The 18,086-nt window shown below is 37.8% G+C and overlaps 1 protein-coding gene across 2 annotated transcripts in view; it reads left to right on the plus strand.

The window, feature by feature from the left end:
• The window catches only part of Oatp30B (Organic anion transporting polypeptide 30B), a 1,136,150-nt gene that overhangs the window by 1,089,078 nt on the left and 28,986 nt on the right, over positions 1–18,086 (plus strand). For both annotated transcript variants that reach the window (XM_067152180.2, XM_067152178.2), the window contains 5 exons: positions 2,927–3,053; positions 5,057–5,221; positions 10,007–10,205; positions 11,879–12,051; positions 17,315–17,513. In XM_067152180.2, the coding sequence (XP_067008281.2) occupies positions 2,927–3,053; positions 5,057–5,221; positions 10,007–10,205; positions 11,879–12,051; positions 17,315–17,513 (863 nt within the window). The remainder of the gene's footprint in view (positions 1–2,926; positions 3,054–5,056; positions 5,222–10,006; positions 10,206–11,878; positions 12,052–17,314; positions 17,514–18,086) is intronic.

The following is an 18,086-nucleotide window of genomic DNA, read 5'->3' on the forward strand; positions in this document are numbered from 1 at the left end:
CCTTCATTAGTATCAGAGTTCTATTTTGATTTTTCCAGTGATACACCTGTTATATTTTAGATTTTTGTCTTCAATTCTCAAAAGAGTTTACAAATTAAAATATTGCCAGGATTTCAGAATCCATTATTTTATAATTTTTCAAAGGTGTCGAGTAGGTTTAATGAGAATTGACAGAGTAAGAAGTGAGAGAGTTCAGCAAATAGTAAATGAGGCACCCTTACAGAAAATAGAGAAGAGCGGATACCAAGAAAGATGTTAGGAATGGAGTTGAAAGGAAGGAGACCTAGAGGAAGACTGAGGGACAGATGGCTGAAAGGTGTAAAGAAGATCAAGACAAGAGAAAGGGTGGATAGGCTTACGTTCCAAGCAGAGCCAGCCTGTGGTTGGAAACTGCTCCAGATGTTGATTATAATTACATTAATTGATGCCAGAATCACTTCCACGCTGGGATTGTGAGAAATGAACTTGCGGATGAAGCTGCAAAGGAAGCGGTACTTTTACCTCCAGGACCTATGAATGTACCTGCTAAAGATATTTGTTCTCAACTATGTCGAACCATCTTGGCAACGTGGGAATCAAGAGTGGCTAGTTGTCTGAACTCCCAACAAGATGAGCAATTAAGAAGACAACTACTGTGTGGCAGTCCTCTTTCCGGCTTTCACAGAGAGAGAGGCCATAGTATTGTGTAGATTGAGGATAGGTCACGCACAATGTACTCACTTTTATCTACTAAAAAGGAAAGACCCCCGTTCTTATGGTGCTGACTTTGTGGCCCATATCCTCACAGTGTGTGATGATCTCTCTGGCCTAAGACGGAGCCTCGGCCTGAAGGAAACACTCGAACGCATATTAGCCAATGACGCGACTACTGCTGACTTCATTGTCCGCTTTATGTGCGACATTGGATTAATCAAGGGTATGTAAATTGCAAGTGTTCCGTTACTCAGGGAACTTGGATTCCCTTTTGATTCGTTAATGTACATTTCGGGTTAATGCAATACTTTTTAATATTATTTTGTACTTCATTTCGAAATTCCTTCGTTGCATAAATAATTTTGTTTTATTTTAAATTTCTTTTCCACTTAATTTTGTTCTTAAAACTAAAATCACCATCACCACCACTGCCACCACCAGATTTTCATCCATGTAAAGAAAATGCTATATGAACAAAATGACCCTTCACATTGAGACAAATATTGAAGTTCTTTTTATCTGCTAGAATAATTTGGAATACATCTGTATACAGATATAACTTCTTCTTTTCTTCTTCTTTTTTTACCGCTTATCCCACACCTGTGGGGTCGCGGGTGCGAACTGTGTCGCACATGTGGATTTGGCCCTGTTTTACGGCCGGATGCCCTTCCTGACGCCAACCCTATATGAAGGGATGTAATCACTATTGCGTGTTTCTGTGGTGGTTGGTAGTGTAGTGTGTTGTGTGAATATGAAGAGGAAAGTGTTGGGACAAACACAAACACCCAGTCCCCGGGCTAGAAGAATTAATCAGAGACGATTAAAATCCCCGACCCGGCCGGGAATCGAACCCGGGACCCTCTGAACCGAAGGCCAGTACGCTGACCGTTCAGCCAACGAGTCGGACTGTATACAGATATAACAACAAAGCCATTTCTTTACAGGCCATGAGGACGTAACCTTGGAGCTAAGTGGGATAGAGTGATTCGTTTTTGGTGTATGCTGACTGAACCTCAGAGTCATGTGCATCTTAATAAGTGAATTGTTTCAAATTAATTTTGATTTTTCCAAAAATAGAATTAAAAGCAAAAAGGAATAAGCTATCAAGATCCTAGACCTGATATTATTTCACAGAGACTGCATTGGAATAGTCATGGTTCACTTCTTAGGAATAAGAGCAAAATTTATGATTCAGTGTTGTGGGGCTAAAATGTCAAGGCATAAATAACAGAGAGAGATTTGGCTGTGATAATGACATAGTGATAGTAAGGTTAGCAAAATAGAGAATGACATGAAGGTTGGCATCAAAACGGTCTTTGAACTGAAGATCCAAACAATAATAATTATTTTATGTAAGACTTGTGACATGTGACTCATAAATGATTTTAAATTTAACGTTTGTAATGAACATTAAAGTTATTTCTGTTTTTTCAATTTTAAAGACAAACGTGTTGGAATGTTGTTTCTGTCCCGCCTTTAAATTATGTGGGAAGCTGTAATTCTGTACAGAATAATAAAATTTATAAAGTGGTTATTGCTGTTTTTCCTCAGATATTTTGTTTTGAAGTACTAGTTTTAAAAGTCAGGAAATACATTTAATTCAATATTCCTCAACTTAGCAGAGGATAAAAGTTTAATTATTTTCAGTTTTCAAAACAAAGTAATTAATTGACATAGGCTGAAGGAAGTTTCTTATGTGCAACAGTTTAGCAGATAACTACATGTCTTTTTAAAATGAGTGCTGTTACACAGTATATATGAATCTACATTTCCCAGTTTATACAAGAAATATGACAACAGGGAGATACATAGCCTACCATCCTTTCTTTGTATCATTCATTTTTATGAGACAAGATACATGACAATTTGTACTATATCAGTTTTGTCATAAGTAATTATGAGGGATATAAAATTAATGTATAAGATTACCTGTTGTATATTTTGTATACTGTAGCGTAGAATGTCAAGTCTTGCACTCTTCCTGAACTTGCCAAAACTTTGTCTTGTACAAATTAGGCAAATCGAGTTCAGTATTAAAAATGAGTACAAATTTTGAAATGCACTTCATGATTGTACACAGTTAACAGGAATGTGAATGTGGTGACGTGAATGAATTAATGATGTTGTACATTTACAACAATTAAATGGTATTATTGGTGTTGCAGCTTACTGCATATTACAGTGTGTTATTGTATAATTTAAACTATAAAAATGGTTTTGTTATTTTCAACAGAGAGAAAAAGAGAAAATACGTTTAATGGAAAAATCTCGGCCTGAAACATCTCGACCTCCAAAACCTACTGATGGAAACCTAGCTCAGGGACAGACTAATGATTCTGGCTATGGCAAAGATGTCAAAGGTAAGATTAACTTTCCGTAGACATGTGTAGTATTGTGATTGAACTTGAAGTCATATTTATCAAAGAAATACCTGGAATGTTCTGTTGGTTTGAAAAGTAAGAAAGTACTCTGATTTATCAGGATTCTCCATCTCTGATTATCTCTCTTTCCACAATTCTTCTCTGAATCCTCTGTGTACAAGTCTGCACCGGTTTGGAATGTTCTCTACAATTGACCGAGCATGTTGGCTGTGCGGTTAGGTGTGAGCTTGCATTCGAGAGATAGTCGGCTCGAACCCTATTGTCGGCAGCCCTGAAGATGGTTTTCTGTGGTATCCCATTTTCACACCAGGCAGATGCCGGGGCTGTACCTTAATTAAGGCCACGGCCGCTTCCTTCCCATTCCTAGCCCTTTCCTCTCCCATAATCACCATAAGACTTATCTGTGTTGGTGTGACATAAAGCCAATTGTATTGTCTCTACAACTGAGGTTTTCCATCGCTTTTTGGGCCTACGTCTCGGTTTTTCCTTCTGTCTTCTCGCTGATGATTGTTTGGCATCCTTATCAAGTGACCAAACCATCTCTGTTTATAAGAATTCAGAATGAGATTGATATAAAGATAGAAACATGAAAAGGGGCACACAGTAGAATGAAGACAATGACAAACTAGTGTGGAAAGAGGGAGCAACAGAAAGAGGAAACAAGAACAAACCTGAAAATAAAAATGAGCAAGGACAATCTCCACATCGTCGTACATTGTAGGCTGTCTCCTCATCAGCGCCCCTGCCGAGCTATTTTTGCTTCTGAACGTCATCTGGAGAGAGAGTATCAACACTTGAGGGGTCATCTTGATAAATCTTCATCCTTGACTCATGAAGTGCAAGATAAGAAGAAAGCTGGATAAATACAGGAAAAGGGAAGAAACTTGAGAGAATGATGAATACAGGTGGTATAAGATTAGGAACACAGGACAAACATAACTGGAGAAAAGGATTCCAGTGGTATAATATAAGTTCTGAACAAGCAAGTGCTAAATCAAGTCTTAAAGAGAGAGGAAGATGAAAAAGAACACACTGTAGGAAGAAGTGAAGATTGTCCTTGTTTCCTCTCTCTGTTGCTTCCACTTCCTGCACAGATCTGTCATTGTGTGTTCCTTTTCAAGTTCCTACCATTATACAACTTGGTCTGGTACTACTTTGTTCCTTTCCAATACTTAATTTCATTCATGACTTCTTCACTTCATATGCTCTCTCTCCTTCGCTCCTAGTTTTACCCATCATGCTTCTAAGAAACTTCATATCTGCAGCCTGGATCTCCTGTCATTCTGTAAATGCCCTTCTTCCTGCATCTTGTGTCAGGCCTGGTACATAATACTATTCGTACAATATCTCTTTGCATTTCATAGGCACTTCTTTGTTCGACACTTCATCTTTAACACTCTGGTAAAATCCTACCTTTTACACCTTTCCATCTTCTGACAAAACACTTCACGGATATTTCAAGTTTTGTATGACCTCTAGTGGTTTTCCGTATATTTTAATTATCCCTCTTTCGAATCGCTCTCCTCTAGTGAACAGTATCATCTTAACACACTCTCTCTCTCTCTCTCTCCCTCTGGAGTGCAATACTCACTAATGTAGAACTTGGGCAAGAACCCCATTGTGAGCAGTTACCATATTGCTGCTGTTTGTTGCTTTTACAGTATTCTTGTAATTAAAGTAGAGAAAAATTGGGAGAATCCCTTCTAAATCAGGATATCTCACAACTCTGGTTTTTATTTTATTTTTTTATTTTTATTTTTTTATTTTATTTTTTTAGTGTTAATAGAGGATGGTTGCACACTTGTACTTTCTCTTAAAACAGTAATCACCACTAACACCACCACCACCACCCCAATCCTGTTTACAACCCTTGAAATATCGATGGAGTCTCGTTGCCAAAATGTTATGTAAAGTGACCTTGTCCCTTTCTCCAACTCATTAATATAACTCAAGATTGTTTTCATTTTTGATTGCTGTTTCAGATATTCCTCGGTCTATGTGGCGTCTCATGTGTAATCCTGTGTATGTAGTGACATGCCTGGGAGCATGTATGGAACTTATCATCGTGTCAGGATTTGTGGTGTTCCTTCCAAAGTACCTGGAGACACAGTTCAGCCTGGGCAAGAGTCAGGCCAGCGTCTTCACAGGTTTGTTCTTCATTTCAAGGAAAATAGTATGGGGGATAATACACTTCCCTGTTGGAGACTAGTTTCAATTTTAAACCATTTTGATTTTCCTATACTAGTCTTCACACTAGTAACACAATTTTTGTGCATAGCAACTTGCATGGTAAACCCAGATTATTCTAAAATCCTTCCACAAAGATGAGCAATGTCTAAATGTAAGAGTTGGTTTGTTTCAATAATGTAACAGTAATTCGTCTGTCATATCTGCAACATGAAAAGTATACTGTAGATAGGAAATTTTATTGAAAAAATAATTCACAAATACCTGAGTTAACTTTTGTGAATGATGTCCCTTCACTTTCTCAAAGGAAACCACAACTTGCCCATGAAAGTAGATAGAATTAAAGTATACTTGAAACTTAGGGCTATGAAGGGAGAAAACTAAATGGACACCTGGAGCACTAAATTAGAAAGTAACTGTAAAATGGTGATGAAGAGAAAGGCAAGAAAGAGCGAATCGGAAATGGTGTGCGATGTTGTGAACATTGTTGGCCACAGCTAAGATATGTTCATTTCATTGGTCGATTTTTCTAATTGCACCATCCCTGATCGAAAATTCACTGCGATCAAGTTCGCATTTCATCTTTCTCAACTCGAAATTCCAGTTCATTGACCTTGATCATAGTTTAATGAAAGAGATTATCACTGTTGTACTTGATCATAGATATGAATCCAGTTTTCTTCAGAGAATGAGGGTCAAATTCAGACACATAGTAATATGGTAATACATTTTCATGTTTTAGATGGCAGTGAGGATGAAATTTTGTATCCTGATCATCTGAATCATGACTGAAATTAATGTACAGAATGTTTGAGGAAAGATTCATCTGTCTGAAGAAACAGTTTAGTAGTTATCAGACCAAATAAATGAGAGTTGAGAACTATCAAAATAATCTTGTTTTGCCCTTGAGCAGACTTTTAATGACATGAAGGCCACATGCAACGGGTGCTTTCAATGTAGTAATCAGGGACAATATTCATCTGCATTGCACAACAGCATCATCATCAATGTCCCACTCCAGTCGCCCGGGTGTGGTTAACAACCCTCCTCCACTCCTTTTTGTCCTTCCACTTTTCCTGCTCCATTACTTCTGCCACATCCAATCCAGCTTCTGTAATGTCCTTCCAAATCTGATCCATCCACATTCTTCTAGGTCTTCAACTGGTCTTTTTCCCTTAACTTCTCTTTCCAATTCCCTTTTTGGTACCCACTCCTTTCCCATTCTTTTTACATGCTCAAACCATCTCAGTCTTGCTTTCTGTGTCTTCTGTACTAATGGTTCTATATTTAGCTCTTCTCTGATTTTAATTTTTTGAATTCTATCTCTTCTTGTCTTTTTAACCGATGTTCTTAAAAATTTCATTTCTACTGCTTGGATCTTACTATCTTGTCTCTTATTAGTTACCAGCCTTTCTAGTCCATATGTTACAATCAGTATGAAGTACTGTTTATATAATGTTAATTTCGTTCTCTTGGGTACTTTGTCATCCCATAAAAGCTCTCTGACATGATGATAAAATGTTGTACCTTTACTTAGTCTGTTATTAATTTCAGGGTTGATTTCATTACTTCCATTAATGATGTTACCCAGATATGTAAACTGTTCTACATTCTCTAACTGTTCTCCGTCTATGTTTACTTGGCTTCTCTTTTTCTCTTTTCCACAGTGCATGACTACAGTTTTCTTTTTACTAATTACCATTCCAAACTCCTTCAGATTTTCATTCCAAATATCCAGTACAATGTATTATTAGTGATGCATTGGAGATCATTGTCTTCTCGCTATATAGTTTCCTTTAAGAACAGAACTGCAGCTGTATGTTTTTTAAATTTTCTAGTACAGATGCATAACAACCTATCAGTTCTACAACAAGAGCCACTTTGTGCTTTGAAAATACAGAGGTTTCCTACTGTTTTAAATTCATACAATTTTTAGATTACCGGCATATGAAATGTAGATTGACATAATTACAAAAATAGACTGAAGACATTAATTGCACATGGCAATTGGATACATTCATTCACCACCAATTGTCAAGTGAACTTAAATGTTCATAGCTCTATTATCATGTTTGCATCTTAATAGATACTTTGTGATGAAGATACATTATTGCCGAGTTCACCCTGGTCAAATGTATGGTTAACTGACTGTTTTACTGACCACGGGTCAACGTTAGTACACCACATATACATTTGAACATAGTAATTTTTTTACTCTGTTCTCAAAATCATCAGTCATCACATTTTCTGATTAAGATTGGTGCACTTGGCCAAGTGCAAACTAATGGCAAGTGTTAATTCATTCTTTTGGGTAAACATCTACAGAGTACTAGTGAATGAGGGGAGGAAGGTGTTTGTGATATGTAGATTGATGGAAGATGTCCAAAGCAGCCACACAAAACAAACTAATAAGGTACTCGTCCTGATACAGCAAAACTTTAGTGTTGCGCAAGTAAGTGGCATGCACTGTTTACACACAGCAAGCAAGTTTACCTTTTTTCTTGTTGCACAACTCGAAAACTTCTGTGCCCAAAGAAATGTTGCACAGTGTGTTCACACAATGCACGTGCAACATTCCTAATCAGCTGTTTTGATGGATGTGAATGTTGATGGTAGCAAGCATATCTTCTGATGAGGTGTTATCAGCGGCTTGTTTATCGCTAATTTTATTATGGCGATGAAGAGAAAGGCGAGAAAGAGCGAATCAGATGTTGAGCTACATCGTGAACATTGTGGGCTTGTGAATAACTTGCTACAGGAATTGTACATGGGAGACCAAGTCTTCTATAAGAAATTCCTATGAATGTCAGTAATTGATTCTGAACACGTGCTGAGAAGGGAAGTGCCATTAATACAAGAGGAAGACACATTAATGAGAAAATCAATATAACCAACAGAATGTCTTATGTTGACATTGAGATATTTAGCAAAAAGCAAGCCGATTTAGAAAATATGGATCTTGTACAGTACATACAAGGAGTCGTCTCTTTTAGTTGTTGTAATTTCCTACATTTCTTGTTTTTTGTTCTGTTACAGGCAACAGCTATCAATCACTGATGTATCTATTCTGCATACTGACATGTACTATTTCACACATAATTTTTCTTTTTATATTCACAATTTTCTGTACGTTACACCGACATTGAGCTAGGAGTGGGAAGGAAGCGGCCGTGGCCTTAGTTAAAGTAGAGTGCCAGCATTTGCCTGGTGTGAAAATGGGAAACAATCTTCAGGCTGCCAACAGTGGGGTTCGAACCCACTATTCTCCTGAATTCAAGCTTACAGCTAAATGACCCTAGCTGTATAGCCAACATGCTCCATTTCACACATAATACTTGTTACATTTCAATTACAATAAATAATATACAGTTCTGTAGTTACCTTAATTTATTCATGTATTTCAGAATGTGACCCTCTCTAATATAATGCCACAGCAGACGACCACATGGGCAAGATGTGCCACAAAGATGATCAAAACTTTTCACTCCACTTTCAAGTTACACAACTTCGTCTCTTCCACTGTGTACACGTTGCCACTTTTGACATTCTGTATAACTTAGAAGTTGCGCTAGATTCGAGTGACATGTGCAACTTTCTGAATTGCAGGACTGTTTACATGGGGCCACTGAACATTTCTTGCATATATCAAAGTTGCATGCCATTTTAGTTACATCGCGGAGGACCTTTAGTGATGGAAAGAAGGTAGCTTGAGTCAGAATATGCTAAAAAGCCTTGTATATAGAGAGCAACAAGTACATAGGGCACTGGTTAGGACAAGATCAGGCATGGCATGGAAAGCTGTATCAAACAAGTACACACACACACACACACACACTCACACTCACACTCACACTCACACTCACACTCACTCTCTCTCTCTCTCTCTCTCTCTCTCTCTCTCATCAGATTGGGAAATTATGAATGAAGAGATGCAGATTTGACCACAGCACCCTGATCTGTGTCTGATACTGCTTCCACTTACTCAGCTGACTCCTTTTTCCTCTCCTGATTAACTCTGATTCTATTTATTTTCAAAATCTTCAATTTAAAAAAAGAAATTCTAGGCTGACTTCATATTTCCAGCATCGGCTTGCTCTATCCAACAGACCAAAACGTGCAAACATGCATGGAAAAAGAATGGTTATTTGGAACTGTTAAGTCATAAAACAAATTTTTGTAAAGTTTTAGAAGTGTAACCAGCTTATTTAAAAACATGCATTTGCATGGAAACCCGGGCTCTAGTTATGAGCTTGCATTTGGGAGATACTGGGTTCGAATCTCACCCTTGGCAGCCCTGAAGTTGGTCTACACATTAATTTGAACCTCAGTTAAGGCCATGGCATCTTTGTTTCGCTGAAAACCTTCGGTGTGTTAGAGCAAAACCAATAATAATAATAATAATAATAATAATAATAATAATAATAATAATAATAATAATAATAATAATAATAATAATAATAATAATGATGATGATGATAATCTGCGATAAGTTTTCCAGGCAATTTGTTCCATTTCAAATCTACAAAAAACCCAAGACTATTGTGTTTAGTCAACTTTAATATTATGTAACTTTTCACCTACTCGCTTTACTTCCTTACTTTTATAGACACTGCTTAAATTGCTTCCTAATTAATACAGTTCATTTAGTTCCTCTTGATATGTTTTCTAACTAAATTTTGTCAGTAAAGCAAGTTCTTCCATTTCTTGTAAGCCTCACTTTAACTGTGATCTTCTTGTCCCAACAGGTTCTATAGCCATTCCTGGTGCATGTATTGGCATCTTCATGGGTGGGTGTCTCCTAAAGAGATTGGAGCTCCGACCTAAGGGTGCTGTGCAGTTCGTACTGGTCTCCAACACGGTGTGCTTGGCCTGTTACGGGATGTTGTTCTTCTTAGGTTGTGACAACGTCAAAATGGCTGGTACTACTATTCCATATTTCAACAGGCAAGTATTTAATACCATATAAATTTCAAACCTCACATACCTTGGAGATCTGGTTGTCCTCTAAGGAGGGAAATGGAACTTCACTATTTTCTTTTGTAAACTGATTATTATTGAGGAGGTAGGTAATTACTTTACTTGGAGTATATCTAAGAATGAAAATCTTGTATGCCTAGTGAAACTAATTTTACAGCAGAAGCAAAGAGCTGGTTTTCTTTAGACTTCCAAGTTTCTCTCACTAGGTTTATTGGTAACTATGTTGTGCAACATCTTAAGATACAAGCATGCATTGACAACTTAAAAAAGTGTTTACTTAATATGCCTGTTACTGGATGTACAAGTTTTTCAAACATCCCCAGTTAAGAGTTATGACATTTTTAATTATATTTCAGAGACTCTAGTGTAACTCGTATAACATAAATTTAGGTGACTGCAACAGTTAATTTGACTACTTGATCTTTCATTGGTTTTTATTAGAGACAATGAAATCTAAAATATTTCATCCTTATCAATGGCCAACAAGTATTTCATACTAAATTCTGCCTATTGAGATATATGCGATTTACTAACTGATCATTGGCGGGGCAGTTTTCATTGAGCAGGTTGACATACGAGGTTTCTCCAAATATATCAATTTCAGAGAAAAATCTGACTTAAGTTTTCATTCTTTCTTAAGTGTCTAGATACTATCGATGAGAGTTGATAAGGTATCAGTTTAAATGAAAGTCAACGATAAGTTTGTTAAGAGAGGGAAAGAGAATTTATTTTAACCTAATTTGACTGGCTGTGGTCGCACCAAACTTTTAAATCATTTGAATTGTTTGAAGAGCAGAGCTCACAATGCTACACTGCTTAGTGTAATTGCTGCTTCTTAATTTCCTGTTTCCAGTCTTCTGGGTTGGGTTGTGAATGAAGGACCTCCACAGTTGTGTATCTCCCATCACTCCCTTCCTTTCTCCAATATTTCATCTGAGCTCTGTTTTATCTTGATAATGCACCTATGTGGATTAGTATGTTTTAAATAATTTTTAATCGCTGATGACGGACCTTAGTGTCGGAAAACTGGTTTTGAACTGATCACTTGTGTGCTGATATGACTGTTTGATTTTATGAATAATAATAATAATAATAATAATAATAATAATAATAATAATAATAATAATAATAATAATAATGGATATACAAGGAAACTGCAAAGAGTAAGACCATCAAATAGATCGTTGAAAGCGATTGCAGAGAGTGCTCAGAAAAAAAGAGAAGAAAGGAGAGGTCTGATCCAGGGTGACGGCAGAGAGATGTTGGGAAGACAGAAGAAGTTGGAAAGGTCTGTGCTTCAAAATAATGAGTTGTGGTTTGGGTCATGTAGCTGTGAGCTTGCATTCAAGAGATGGTTGATTTGACCCCCACTGTTGGCTGCCCTGTAGATGGTTTTCTCTTGTTTCTCATTTTCAAACCAGGCAAATGTTGGGGCTGTTCCTTGATTAAGACGATGGTAGCATCCTTTCCAATCCTAACCCCTTCTCCAATCCCATTGTTGCCATAAGACCTGTCTGTGTTGGTGCGAAAAAAGAAAAAAAGCTATGTATGACTGTTTTTGTACTTGCTAAGTGATGTAATAAATTTTATAGAGAATTCTCTAAAGACGAAGTTGATGCTTATAATTGTTTTTCTTGCAGCTCCAAACCTGAGCCTTTTCAAGTAAACCTAACAGCAGCATGCAATTTTGGCTGTGAATGTCGGATGACCGATGTGGAGCCGGTGTGTGGGAACAATGGGCTGACGTACTTCAGTCCGTGTCATGCAGGTTGTACAGCGTTCTCCTCCAGGTCAAACTACACAAACTGTGCCTGTAAGTATCTCTCCTTTTTAGACCACATTAATACTAACAAAGAAATTGTCCTAATACAGTTTTGATATAATTAAAATCAACAGGTGGATAAGTGATAGTGTCGGTGTCCAGATCCCAAGTTCTCAGGTTCAAACCTGGCAGAGGTAGTTGGATTGTTGAAGAGTGGGGAAAAGTCCATTAAACAATCCAAGTTGTACAATGTCGGCGTGTAAAATATACATTTAGTATTTACCTGACAAAAATTAATTAGCACTGGGCCATAGATCGCCCAAGAGAGGTCTGTTACTCCACCATTGGGAAGATTAAAATGAAGCCTAAATGGTATTAAATCAGAACGCCTGTACATGGTAGTTTAGGCCTATGGGGTATTATTTTCAAATGATTTTTTGTTCAAAGAATTCAAGAGGGATGGAAACGAGCTGAAGTGGATTGGTGGTTGTTTTTTGGTGAATATTGTTTTAACCCCTGTTCTTCACATGCTGCCAACCTCTATGCGTGGTGTAGACCCTTGTAGGTCTAACTTCATTTTGCTCTAGCTTGTAAAGTTTTAAAGTTGTCGAGATGGAAATGGTATATCTTTGAAGGTGAAGATCTCGGCCTTACTTGTATCTATGAATTAGCCCAAATCAGTAGGTGTTTTTTTTCCCTTAAGTGTTTGAAATAGTCTGACCGCTTACCGCTTGTGAGCAGGTAGACTTAAATTTCTGCTGCATTCCAGCGGACGTAGGGGAACCCGGGGTAATTAGAACATTATCTTATAAATACCATATGTAGGAAAATAAAATACAAAATTGATAGGGTAATTAGAAAAAAACTCTTGTACAAATTGAGTAACAAACTATAATGTGTGGGGATGGAGAAATATCATTAGTTACTTTTGGATATTTATGGGTATATACTATCTGCGCACTTTTTAGTGATAGATTTCTGTTCGAGGTGAGGAGTAAGGAGCGAGCTCTCGCAGTTCCAGAAGTACTGCCAACTGAATGGAAATGAAATCTGAATTGAATCGATATGATTGATCGATATGTATATGTTACAACTTTATTCAGTTGAATCCTCAGAAACAGCACTCTCACAATCGTCACTGCTTTCTGCCGTACTATTAATTACAATATCGTCCAGGGCTATTTCCATTACACCGTCGTGCCTCCAGTAGTCTTCTTCCAGTTCGTGCACCTTTCTGCAGTACCCTTTCCAATCTTCGGCAGATACTGAGTTGAATGCCTCGATGGTCAGTCGTCGTAGGTTTCCTGCTGTCATGTCTCCCGTTATATTGTGTCCTCTGAACTCGCGTTTTATTTTTGCCCATGCCAATTCCATGGCGTTCAGATCACAGTTGTATGAGGGAAGACGAAGGACGACGTGACCATTTTCAGCAGCCATGACGTCAACAACATAACTTGTTTCAGGAGGCCTGTTTTCCTGAACTAATTTATACAGGGCCTCTTTTCTTTGATTTGTGTCACAGACAATGCCTTTCCCCTGTAGCCACTGGACCATTGTCACTCGTGTATCATACCGCGATGGTACCTTATCCACCTGTCGAGAATGGTATGGTGCATTATCCAGCACTATCACAGATGCAGGAGGCAAATTAGGGAGCACAGATGTTTTGAACCATTTCTCAAAATTATCGGAATTCATTTGGCCATGGTAATCGCCTTGGGTACTTCTGGCTTCAAATATTAATTGTGCTTCTCTAATGAACCCTTTCTCAGATCCAACACTTGCAATGATTAGCCGTTTCGAAGAGCATCACCATGCTGTAACACCCACAACATCTTTTTCTCTCTGCCAGCATTTTCCAGTTGTTATATTATTATCAATCCAGGACTCGTCCAAGTAAAACACTTCCTTTGGATGAGGAATTGTGCTCGCCAATCAACGACGTCTGCCCGCTCCAGCAATAAAACAAGTTTGTTTTGGACCTTCTTCCACACAAAACCCATATCTTTCAACACTTTTTTGAGAGATGTTGGGCTCCACTTCCACTTAATTTCTTTCTCCAGCATAGGGATCAGTTTCTTCAGAGTAGGCACCACTTTTTGGACGGTATAGAAGTTTTTGATGGTGTCCCTTATCACTCGTTTTTTGCTATCGTCCAGTTCTATCTTCCTTTGCGCTCTCTTCCTGCGAGAAAGAGGAGAACATCATATGACACTTGCACATGACAACTGTTTTTTGCTATCGTCCAGTTCTATCTTCCTTTGCGCTCTCTTCCTGCGAGAAAGAGGAGAACATCATATGGCACTTGCACATGACAACCTACTACTATCCATAATGATATTGGTTTGAACAGATTAGGTAGACTGGTTAGACAGACCTACCTCTTTTTACCAGGTGTGGGTGGAGATTTGCCAGGGTGAGAGGCAGTAAATGCCTTAATCCTATGAATAGTGGCCACGGATTTTCCCGTATACGCGGCAGCACGTTGGATAGACTTACTTAGGGGGAAGAGCAGCTCTTTATTTTTTTTCTCCATAGCACAGCACTCCGTGACGTGTGCCATAATTTTCCGTCCCTCGCTGTGTATAGCTCTGGCTGGTCGTTTCCGTTTAGGAGTACCAGGTGGTTCCTGGTGAAGTACTAGGCTTATTTTCCTCACTCATGTTCCTTCTAACCTAATATAATGGTGGCTTTGTTATGTAAACAACACCAGTGCGTAAAGTGTACGCCAGATGTCGCATGGCGATGCATAATCGAGTCATAGTTTGTGTTCAAAGGTTGCCAGTACGAATCTCGAAGATTGCCGTGATCGACCGATTGAGCACTAGGGTGAAAATCTATCGCTAAAAAGTGCGCAGATAGTATAATGTTCTAATTACCTCGGGTTCCATTATATTTCTTTAAAAGACGTTTCCTTATGTAGATTGATAATATAAATCGCCATCTCTTCACTGATATGAATGTTGGCATAATCTGGTGAGAATTCCTATAATTCTTTCAACGCCTTGAAACAGTAATTAAATTTTAATAAATCAGACGATAACAGCACTACACCAGACTGAACTGAGGAAAACTAGAGTGAATGCATAACATAAGGAATGGAAGGGCATGGTTCATGCGGCCAAGTAATGGATGACAAAACCCGCCAAAGTATATGCCCTCTTTCTCACGAACTAATCATCCCTTAAACTGGAATTTGTGCTAGATGAATCTTTGAACTATTGTTCCTGGTTCTTCTGCTCAAAGATCCCGAGGCAACGATTACCCTAGTTTTCATTGCATTGTGAATCAACCCAGGCAAATACAAGAACGTCACTTTCATTCCATACAAAATGTGAAAGTTCTCTTCTTTATCACTGCACTATACAACGTATATATAAAGTTAATGAATATAAACTACATTATTTTGAGTCTCTACTGTAAACATTTGAAAATAATCTGAGCCAATCAAATTCTATATCGTTTGATGGCCTAGCAGGCATCAGCTTTTGTAAAAGAGATCAAGTCTCCTGTAGTGTATTGGCATTGCCTGTGGCTCCAAGTAACCTGTGCAGTGGCCTCCATGATATGCGCTAGCCATTCATCATGGTAGGTGTGCTAGTTACCAACTGATGAGTCAAAATTGACACACTGGGACAAAACACTGGCAGCCAAGAATGAGTTAGCTGGAAAATTTATAATTTCCAATAACAGACCAGTTATATTGGAATTAAGCAGTATGTTCAGAGCTGTCAGTGGAGAGATAATTTGGAATTACACTACTAGACAAATAAGCTCCAATGGGGTTTTTAAAGGTAGAATAGATCATAGTAGAAAGATAGTCAGAATTCAAGAGAACAAATTGGGGCAAATATTAATTTATAGGAAGAGGAATTAGCGATTGTAGTAATTTACCAAGGGGACGTTCGATAAATTTCCAACTTTTTTGAAATTATTTAAGAAAAGGCAAGGTGAACAACTGATAGGGAATGTCACCTGAGCAACAGCTCTAAATGCAGATTAGTGTTGATTGATTGATTGATTGATTGATTGATTGATTGATTGATTGATTCATTCATTCATTCATTCATTCATTTATTTATTTTATTTATTTATTTATTTATTTATGATATTAATTAATTAATTTATTTGTTTATTTAAATGATTCTGGGAATCATAATATGAAGTACTGTATATGGAATTAACTGACTAATAGACCAGAATAGTAGCCAGTTTGTGATCAAAGTAATTATAACATACTGTAAAGAAAACATAATTAATTTTTTTGGAAATTTAGTGTTATTTATGAAATTTGCATATGATATATATCAGGGCTGGCCACAACGAGGCTCGCGAGCCGCATGCGGCTCTTCTCTTGAGTCAGTCTTGTGCGGCTCTTGACACCAACTTTAGAGTTAAATTAAATGATATAATTAATGGAATCTAACGACATCTCCCGGCTGGCGTCAGTCAGTAGTAGTGATGTGCGGCTTAACGTTATTAGCGCTGTAGGTCAGTGGTAAGATATGGGAGGTGAAGATAGTTCCGGCGCCTTCCTTTGATAGTGCTTTGAACGGGAGAGAGTGTCAGTGAGCCAGAGTCGTGAGGTAAAGCCAGTCGCGTTCACATATAGGCAGTTGTGTGCTATGCTGAAAAAATCAATGGCAGATTTAATGATTTGAGATCATTCCTAGAAAATCCTTTTTCTGTTGATGTTGTGAGCGATGGCAGTCCTGTTTCATTGTAGAGTTGGAGCTACAAGAACTGCAAGAGGACGAAGGATTAAAAGGACTCAAACGAAGTGGCATTTCTACCATAGAATTTTGAAAGAATGTTCCAGAAGAAAAATGCACACTAACAAAACAGTGTGCCAAAAGACTAATTTCAATCTTCGGGATTACTTATGTGTGTGTGAATCACTGTACTCAACGATTAAATTCATTAAATCTATATATCGATCTGAACGAACTGATGAACATTTAAGTGAAATTGTGCGAACTGCGCTTACCAATTATCAGCCAGATTTCAAAAAACTAATGGCAAAAATGAACACTCAGAAAAAGCAATTCTCAAAAGTAAAATCTCATTTCTTGATGTGTACCTGAAAAATAATGTTCTGTGTAGTGTAGAAAACAAATGTTCCTTCATTTGTTATAAAATGAAAAACGTGTCTTCATTTTATAAACCATTTTCTAAACATGCTCCCAATTTTTGTCTCCTAAATTTGCGGCTCGCAGAAGTAACGTTAGTGGCCACCCCTGATATATATCATATATTCCCCACTCCTACATAATTTGGATACCATGAAACTCATCAAGGAATTTATTCTGTGTAGGTATCCATGGAAATTTCAGCCTGCTAGCTGGTGCTGGTCCTGCTGCTGCTGAGTTTGCCGAGGTTACGGTGGTTCCTGTGGCAACGGCGGGACCGTGTAACTCGCCTTGTCGAACTATATTTCCGTTTCTTATACTGTTATTTTTCATGACATTCATTGTTGCCGTCACGCAGATGCCTCTGCTTATGATAGTACTACGGTGAGTATAACTCTTTATGATAACCTTAATATTAATGCCATTAATCTGAAACATCATCATGTAAATGAGATAAGGATGTTATAATATTTGTTGCTAGTTTTGCTTCTTGCTTGCTTCTAAAGGCTGCTTTAATTCCTAGTGGTCACTTCCATTCCCTGCTATCTTTCTATGTACTCTCGTGTAGTCCTATGCTTTATGGGTTGCCAATATGATATGTCCCATATTTGTAACTAAAAATGCTTCTCCGGTATTGACTTCATGTGGGATGGCCAAAATACTGTACTTATAGTCAAGTAAAAAAAAAAAAACCAACACAATTATTTTCTTCCCATAATTCATCCATTTAAGTCGTAATGATGTCAGGTCCTATGTCACTTCAGAGACCAAAAGACACTGCCTTCATTCTGCTTGTTCTCGATGAGATTCATTTCTCTATACTTGTGACTGTACAACACAGACAAGATAGAACCTTCTATAGGGCTGCATAACAATACAAAGAAATTAAACTATCAGAAATAAGAATTGACTTTGAATTCTCACATTATAGCAAAGGTTGAGGCCTGCTGCCATTTC

The sequence above is a fragment of the Anabrus simplex genome, chromosome 8 (genome assembly GCF_040414725.1).
Source record: "Anabrus simplex isolate iqAnaSimp1 chromosome 8, ASM4041472v1, whole genome shotgun sequence".
Lineage (NCBI taxonomy): Eukaryota > Metazoa > Arthropoda > Insecta > Orthoptera > Tettigoniidae > Anabrus > Anabrus simplex.